The 9,710-nt window shown below is 36.4% G+C and overlaps 1 protein-coding gene across 2 annotated transcripts in view; it reads left to right on the top strand.

Annotated features, from left to right (window-relative positions):
• The first annotated feature begins 2,205 nt into the window (after positions 1-2,205).
• The window catches only part of LOC149235257 (protein MULTIPLE CHLOROPLAST DIVISION SITE 1-like), a 67,900-nt gene continuing 60,395 nt past the window's right edge, over positions 2,206-9,710 (top strand). For both annotated transcript variants that reach the window (XM_089372056.1, XM_089372055.1), the window contains exon 1: positions 2,206-2,739. In XM_089372056.1, coding sequence (XP_089228182.1) covers positions 2,221-2,739 — 519 coding nt within the window. In that variant the 5' untranslated portion in view covers positions 2,206-2,220. The remainder of the gene's footprint in view (positions 2,740-9,710) is intronic.

Genomic DNA, 9,710 nt, shown 5'->3' with positions numbered 1-9,710 from the left:
AGGAATCAAGTAGGATCAACTAGCATGGGCAGAAGTGTCATTAAAGCACAAAAAGTGAACTATATTCGATATTAAAGCCATATAATTATATCACACAAAGTATCATCTTCAAAGTTCACACTAGCTTATGACCTTGTAGAAGTTGTCATATTTAGGTTTAGAGGGATCATCAAATGCCCCTATTGGGTGCTCCCAAAGTTGGGGGAGAAACAGTTCCTAGGTGGACCCTTAAATCAATAGGTGTGAGTGATAAGTGATATGGTTTTGGGTGTACTTCGTGATGGGTGTCATAATCTTATACATGGGTTATGTAAGACCATCACCCATAAACACCTTTGTAGAGGGAGTTCTTGCATTACTTGAGTTACCCTTTCCTTGGCATTGCATTTTCAACCCTTTACTTAGCCTTTTTCTTTGCTTTGATTGGCTTGCTTAGCAAGCTTTCATTGGTTTCATTTCAATCCCTGTTTTAGATGGGCAGTTCATTTCTCATAGGGGTTGGGATGTTTTCTTTAAGTCACTTTCCTTATGTAGCTTCATCAACCTCTGCGCATTTTCAAGCCCTTTTTCTCATAGGATGAGACAAGCAGGGAACTGGTATTACTGTATTAGTGACCAACAACAACCAAACAGAAGAAAGAACAATGGATCATGGACAGATGGCAAGTGTTAAGCATGGAAGGATATGGACACAGTACCTCTATCAAGGGCACCTATTCGTGCCCCTCCTAGATAGTGAAAAAATAAGTCCTGGGTGCTTGCACTTTACTAGAAGGAAGAGATAACCACCAAGGTGAAATAAGGCAACAAGTATAACTTCTAAGCCTCCTGATCCATTATCTGATTTCAACCCATGATTCTTACTTAGATGCCTAAAACATTAAGTCTAAGTGGTTTGTATGAAACGATGGCTAGTGTACCTCATGGTTGCTGACATACCTTCATTGGAAGAGCTTGGTAATCAAGTGGATGAGCTGACCAGTAAGGGGGTGAGAAGCATCTGAGAAGCTGCTATCTGAGGATCATGTGAAGTTGCTGACTGGTCGTCTGTATCTCAGGATAAATTTTTCTCTTAGTGTTACCCATGTATATGCACAGGTAACACTACTCATGTCAACATGAGGGGTAACACAATGAACAAGCCAAGTTTTATCTCAATGGTGGAAAGGTTGACTATTTAGTGAACATTATCTCTCATCTGGTTGATGAGTCAATGGTTTAAGACAAAAGGATAGTGATGTAAATTACATTTCATCAACACTGCCTGTTAGAATTCACAACCATCTTGTTTATCCAAAGCTTTTGTATTTTTAATTTTGAACAAGCATGTAAAATGACCATTATGGGAGGGTGTTAGAGATAATGGTCATATTTAAAACTTAGATGTATAATAAAGTCTCACTGATGAAGTGATGTAGTAACAAGCCATTTAATACAGTGACTAATGTAGTGGTTATTACTTATGTTTTTGGGAGTTACGTAATGTACTCTTCTTCTCCTACTATGCAATGAGGCATTGTATCATCTAATGACATGAATGAATCCACTCTTTCTTATTTTATTGTGTATTCCTGTTCACACTTGTGTGTGTAAAACCAACATACATTACATTTTATGTTTGTTTCCGCTTTTCTGGAAAAGTTGGTGCCGCTGCTGCACTTTCCAATATGAAGCCAACCTGGATACTGCATATCACATTGCCTGCTGGCTGCTATGCTTTTCTCTTTATGCTGCCTCCTTGAGCAGAATGAACTGGGATGGTTCTTTGGAACTGGGGACACCCCACAACTCTTCTCCCTTTGGGGGGCACACAAACCTTCCTACTGTGAGAAAATTTGGTTATGTCATGCACAGCTACTATTTGAACTGCCAGCTCCATTTTGAAGAGCACTGGGTTTTACATGAACACTATACATAGGTCATTTTATGACTTCTGTTCAAGTACACTTTTTCAGCATTTACAGCTGCATCTCTTTCATAAAATTTCAGCATGCGGTACATCACAACTACCTTAGCACCAGAATACTTTTGGGCTTGTAATGACCACTTCTTCGCAATTATGATGAGTTTCTATTATAGGCCCCTTAACCTTCAGAACAGAAAAGAGTCTTAGTTGTTTGAATTTTGGCTGACAACATAAAGCATACATTATCAAGGCAGTAGTAAGTGTTTTCCTTTTACCTGAAGGGTTTAAATTACTGTGAAGCATTTAGTTGTATTATGCTGATCGAAAGTCATACAAGCAGAGAAGTGATACTCGTTTATGCCTTCTTTTTTATTGTCGTAAAGTTTTTTCATATTATTTTAATCCTAGCAGGTTTGCTACTCACATTTTTACACTGCAGTTCTAGGCCCCTGAAGTATGATGATCCTTTCAACAATCCATTGGTGAGAGCTGGTAAAAAGAATTCAATTGTAAAAATATGTGGGAAGGTTTTCCGTTTAACACCTGTTACTCTGACTGAAGAAAAGGCATTGAATCATCAAAATAGGCGTGTCCGGGCATACCAATGGAAAAGACCAACCCTGTTTTTGAAGGAAGGGGACCCTATACCACCAGGCATTGATCCAGACACAGTCAGATGGATCCCTGCAAATCATCCATTTGCAACTGCTAACAATGATATTGATGAAGACTTTGCACAGAAAAACATTTACCAGAAGCGTGGTGCACCTTCACGTGTTAGAGAAGAACATGAAGCATTGCATAGGAAGATGATGATGGAAGCCAAACAGAATGTAAGTATGCTAATCTACTAGCTGGTAAACAAAACAGACCTATTAATGGCTCTTACCAATTTTTCATTCTTCTTCCACAATTGTGATAGTTGTGCTTCAGTAGTGAGCTGATTACGATTTAAATGAAATGATAGTTTTTCACGTGTATTGATTCTGGTTTAGAGTCCATATGGAAATGAGTTTAGGGTCGAGTTATTACAAATGTGAATATTGGGAAAAGTATACATATTTTTGCAAAGTGATTTTTGTCTTCATATGTATTTATGTGCTTTTTGAATTTTCATATTTCTAGTCAATAGAAAACTAGGAGCAATTTCGCAATTGTCTTAGAATTTTGTTTCAATTTGCCCAGTTTCCCACAATATATTGTTGAACAATTTCATTTTAAGTTGCAAATAGTGTATTTACTATTTTGTTGCCTTGCATATGTTGACTTTGTTGAGTTTTTAATGCTAATTACACAAGCCCGATTTTCTGCAACTGATAATTAATTACTTTCAATGATATATGATATTACTTCAGCACACCCCATAACATCATTAAACAATTATGCTCAGAAAATTCAACTGTAAATGCAACGGAAATAGTAAAGATCACAGTAGAATAGCCATGCATAGTAGACACCAGAATTTTGCCTTGGGAAACCCAAACTTGGGAGAAAACCCAACAATCTTTTCTAGGAGAAATTGTTCAGTTCAGCAAAAGTAAGATTTACAAGTCAAACTTGGTCAACCCAGACAAAAAATACAGCACTGGTCAAACCTTGTCAAACAGGCCAAAATTTGGCCTTCTGCAGCAAATCAGCTTGGTCAAACTGCCCAGAAATACTCGGTCAAACAGGCAAACAATGTGGCCCACATGTACGAGGTCAAACTTAGTCAACCACAGCTCAAACAGATGACAGAGAAGCTTGGTCAACGCATGTCAAATAGATCTCAGAAACTTGGTCAACTCTGGTCAGAACAGATCTCAGAAAGTCTCGGTCAACTCTGATAAAATTCTGGTCAAACTTCGGCTGTCTCAGAAATTTGGTTCCTTAGAAACTTCAGCCTCTTCCTCAGATTGCTTCCCACGTGTGAGAGAGAGAAATGTGTGAGTGATAAGTGAGTGAAAAAATGAGAAGTTCGAGTGCCTTTTTATAGTGATTTTAGGATGCCCGGGTGGCACGTCTCTTTGCTGGGCCAACTTGTATTTTTGGGGCCTACTTGAGCAAATTAAATTAAGTTTTTCTTTCTTTTAATTTTCTTTCATGAGCCGACTTGTGTAGCTGGGGAATAACTGCCGCAGCTACCCAACAAAATCAACAGACTTGTTTTCCATTTATGTTCTTTGGCATGTCTTGTAACTTTGATTTCTGCTTGAAGTGTGATTTTATTTTTCTGTTATTAGGGGAAATTTGAGGTCTTAAATGGGCTATCTAAGGAACTCCAAAAAAATAGTTTTTTTTTTTTTAATATGAGAATTACAAATTTTCTTTGATTTCATAGGCTGCAGAAATTAGATAAAATAAAGGAGGCTTTCTGAAACTTAACCCTTGTGTTTTGGAGGGTGCAAGTTCCCACCTTACCAACCATCAATAATATAGAGAAGTAGAGGTCACATTAATCACTAATACTCATTTTTTTTTGTAACATTACTAACTTAGTTATCATGTAATCATGTTCCTTCATCTATTTCAATATAAGAATATCACATAAGAAGTTAGGGATAACTTTCCCTTAAAACCAATTCCAAAACACATTTCCTCTCAAGTTTAAAAGATGATAGCATGTGCTCTTTTCATACTTATACATGAGCTCTAAGTAAGACTGGAAATAAATTCCACCATAATGCCATGTGCGAACATTAAGCTAGATCAACCTATTTGATTTCCTAGATTATGCTAAATAAGCTTCACTTATTGACTCTTGATATCATAACCACAAAAGTATCATGCTTCTTTTACAAAAATCACATATAAGTGTATGAGTATTAACCTACCTATAGCAAGGTAACTGAGGGAAGAATATGCCTCTCTTCACTAGTAAATCTAATAAATATGATATGTTTATGAAATGAAATCACAAAATATATTGACCCAACAACATTTCCAAATTTATCAATTTAAAATTCCCAATCCCAATTATTAAGGCAATGCTTCAATCATGAGAATTGTATAATGAATGTTGTAGCAAGAGCAACCACTGTTACCAATTCAGAAATTCAGAAGCATATTATTCTTCAAAAAGTGCCAAGTAAAACAATGGACTTGCATAAATTGGGCACAAATAGTTGTTTTCTACAGTCATTGAAGCACAAGAATGCACCCATGAATACATGTAGCTCAAATAAAACTTATTATGCTCACTTGCACAAAATCCTACAAAATTAGTCACTGTAAAATTGTTTCCAACAACAACCCCTTTTTTATGAAATCTTTAGATAATAAAAGTAACAACTGTCATATTCTCTATTCACACTTCAACAAATTATTAAATTTATTTTCACATTCATACCAAAAACTTACAGATATAGGAAGCTACATCTATTAAATATTCCATTCATAAATTTCTAATACATAAAAACTATTGTAAGTAAGATTAACAATTTATATGCACAAAAGCTACAACGATTTAGGGCTTTTGACAAACACTTTGCAAACATGCAATCTACAACCATTGAGGCCTTTTGACAAACACTTTGCAAGCATGCAATCAAAAGCCATTGAGGCATTTTGTCAAACACTTGGCAGCAATGAATTTGAGATTTTTCTTCAACCTATTTATCTCATAAAATTCATAAATTGAAACTCCAAATGTTGGCATCTTAAAATAGGGACTAAATAATCTTAGTCTTTCACCAAAAACTCGACAACAGACAAACATAGTTAGCATCAACGATCTGCAAAATTGCCCATACTTATGATTTAGGTTCTGAAACATGTTTTTTTTGGAATCAAATTGAGGGTTACATGTCCATATGGCACAGATACCTCTTGATGTTGTCCTAAATCATTACAAAACCACGCATAGATGCATTTTTTAAAAAACTAGAAAATATGCTGACTCCGAGAATTTCATTTACAAATTTTGTCAAACAGATGACATGTAAGCTTGAATCTACAACTATGCAAAACAAATAACAACATAGAATTAAATTATAATTACTTATGTATTGTCTAAATGCTTTTCGAAATCTTTCCATCCACTGTAAATGAGTTGAAGGGCTTTGAGATTCAGCAAGCATTATTTTCATTCAATCATTCCTACAAACACATGGCAAGCATCTTGAACTATTGCAATACACAATGATTGAAAATTACCTCAATGATTCTCTTTGAAACTCTTGGCTGCCATCAGTTTTTTTTTTCATTTTTATTTTAAGGGTTGATCTAGTGAATCTTCCAAGTATATTTCGGGTATGCATCCATTTCCTACTCTGGTAGGCTGCAAGTTAACACTTATTCATGCATAATGATTAAAAAAAAATAGCATTTCCCATTCAGGGATTTTGTCAAACACTTTGCAAAATATCCTGAAACCATTTCTAAAACATGCCTCTAATTACTTGAAACAAAACCATAACTCATGAAATTCTTACTCGAGTCCTTTGGAATTTCTTTATTGCAATTACCTTCAGCAATATTTGGCTTTCCTTTCTCAAATGCTATAGTACCAAGGTTAGTACAATAAATTACACCGATAATAATTCCATAACATCTTGAGATCTAAATATCCATACATATTGACCACTCTTAGTCTTCATTTTCAACTAGCCAATAAGATTCTAGATAACATAAGATTAAACCAAAATAGATGCTTACAAAAATTTAAATTTCTATTTTTTATTTTATGCTAAAGCTATATTAAATTTTAGGACAATGAAAATTATCCCTGAAGAGATATTCAACTCCAATCGTTGAGAATATGATCCATCTTTGATCCCTTAACCAACTCATTTGAACCATCCAGTTTTGCACCCAACCATATCGAGAGAGAACTTCTCCCCCTGGAATCCCTAAGCTGTAAGAGCTCACAAGTAGTACTAAAATATAGTAGTAGAGAGATATACAAGGCAAACTGAAGAAAATAAGTTTTAGTTTCTCTCAATGCCACTCATGTTCAACTCGATTGAGTAGAGCTACTTAGTAATTTAGATTAGAATTTGGCTACTCTCCAAATCTCTCCCTCTCACAATCTTCTTCAAATCTCTCAAACTCTTGGTATCACCATGCACCTTCCTCCAAGTGAGAATACATGAGACACATATATAGGAGGAGCAACAAATTCTTGTCATAAAGGAGGAGTAATATGCATGCCTTGTATTCCATTTAGAGGAGTGTAACTCATGCCATTAAGGAGAGGTATGCATGCCTTAGTTAAGGAGAGTGTAACATATGCATTAAAGAGAGCGTAAGAGGAATCTTTTATGACATGTCTTTAATGAGTGTAAGAGGAATATGTCATTCTTTGATGAGTGCATAAAAGAGAGTGTAATGTATTATTAAAAGAGAGAGAGAGTTACATAGAGCCATGAGAGTCATCAAGGAGAGAGGTGTGAAATGATTGAGGAGATGAAGGTGATTTGTAATTTCCTTTTAATAATAATATCATAGTTTCATAAAAAATAATAGTAATATTAATAATATTGAGGATTAATTTGAGATTGAACTATCAGGATTGATTAATGATAAGTTAAGTGATTTTCCTTCAACTATACCAGATTACCCATTGATTGAAGGTGATTTACTCTTTTTGGAAAGTCATACTTGAGATGCTAGACATGACTTTCTATTTTTAGAAACTCACTCCAAAATGAGATTTTATTAAGGAAATTCATCCCTGCGCTGCCCATGAGCAGTATTTTTCTTTTAGAGAATAGGGATTCTACATCCCTATTGCATGCATCTCCATGCTTTAGTAGATTGAGGACTCCATGTCTTTATCTTTCGTGGATTTAGGACTCCGCACTCTAATTTCCATGGCTTCTCATCTACTCTACTTTGAAACTCCGCGCTTCACCTTAAGGGATTGATTGTGAGCTCGTACCCATCTGATGGTTCATTGGTAAGGTCTTGTTCCACAACCTGCACACATCACAATCTCATAGATCAAAGGAACCAAATGAATTTCATAATTAACTTATTCACATTTTACCAAGGATTGTGCATGACTTCCACAAACATTTTGGTTTTGGAGAAATGACTTCCGCAGTCATTTATACTTGAGCATCCTTGTGTTGGAAATACTGGGGGGGTGAATTAGTATTTCTTTTCAATTGTTACTTTTACCAGTTAAATCAATTATGTTGGGAACACAAAATGAACAATAGGAATAAATGCTTTTATTAATATAATCTTTATAATAAATCAAGTACAATATATATAGGGCTCCAACCCTTGATGAAGACATCGATCTTCAATCTTCCAGGCTCCAACCTGTTGCCAAGCACCAACTTGGTCTTTTGTGAGGCTCCAACCTCTAGGGCACTGACCCTATCTTCTCAAGGCACCAACCTTGTGTTTAGAGGCTCCAACCCCTAGGGCTCCAACCCTTCTCTGGTACAGGCTCCGACCTGGTTTCTTGAGGACACCGATCCTCTAGGGCTCTAACCCTATCCTTCAAGGCACCTATGTGTTTGTTTGAGGCTCCAACCTTCAGGGCACCAACCCTCTGGGCTCCAACCCATTGCTATATTTTGTCTAGATATGTTTTGATATTCATTCTCTGCTCCCAAAATCTTCTTCGCTGAATTTTGTCAATCTACAGTTTCACTGTAGTCTCCATGCTACATCATCAATGACGACCTATCTTCATATGAAGGAGTCTTCACAATTTTTCATACTGTCTAACAGAGTTTGCAAAGTTTACCTCACGATGATGTCAACAATGCATCATGATCTTCAATAAAGTCTTCAAGATCTGCTAATGTTTTCAATAAGATCTCTGCATTAGGTCTTTGCAATAGGTCGTTGTCTGCGCTGTGGCTTCACTTCAGGTCCGATCCTTCCAAGATGAATCAGGTCAAAAGATTGCCTTCTCACTCTGTCTTCAGCTTCCTTCTTCGCTGGGCCTTTGGCTTTTGCTACACCTTCTGCATCTTCTCGACCTTCAAATTTCTCTGTCTCTTCAAGTTCACTAGTTGTGAACTTTCCTTATGCTTTGTTTTTTTTTTTATGCTCGAGTTCTATGCTCATAAGTGAAGCATTTTAACTCGTTTTTATACGAGTTTGACCAATAATCAAAAGACACATTCATTTGGAGGGAGAGGTCGACTTATGGATATTCATCCGATTACTCATACACTTGTTTTATTTATGGAGGATTTCATAGGAGAGACCGTACCCAAGGAGGTCCCGCAATTACAACTCTTAACATCACTGATATTCACACTGTCAATGAAACGAACGTGATATAATATTAAACCATCGTCAATAGATCTGTCGGGTCCACAGCTAATATCACAATCAGCGGTCGGGTTCACAATACTTATTGCAATCAGCGGCCTAGTTCACAAGTCTTATCGCAATCGGCGGTCCGACGGTGACAACCCTAATGATTTGCATAACTTCCTCGATCCCTGGACGCAATATTACATAAAGGTATATTCTATGGAGCTATCGGGTCTGCGTATTATATCGCAATCAGCGTTTTGAAATCCCTTTGAAACTTGTGATTATTGCGGATGCGATATTTCATTAAGTTGAATTGTAATGGTCCCGTAGGGTCGTAATATTATCGCAATCAGATGATTTAACTGGCATTCCTTTGTGATACATAACTTCCAATGCAGATGCGATATTCCATTAAGGTGTAGTATAATGGTCTAGCGGGTCTGCATATTATATCGCAATCGATGGATTTGTATGTGACAAGGTTTTAAGGTTAGCGATATGGCAGATGCGATATTTTTTAGGGCGTGTTGTAATGGGACCTATTATCACCCCAAGAAACTCTCCTAGGTTGTATATCAGAGATGCTCGGGAACATTAC

This window comes from Pinus tabuliformis, chromosome 8 (assembly GCF_031772625.1).
Source record: "Pinus tabuliformis cultivar Carrire ecotype Pingquan chromosome 8, CPIR1, whole genome shotgun sequence".
NCBI lineage: Eukaryota > Viridiplantae > Streptophyta > Pinopsida > Pinales > Pinaceae > Pinus > Pinus tabuliformis.
Note: the sequence above shows the minus strand (reverse complement) of the source record. Positions and strands in the feature narration are given on the sequence as shown.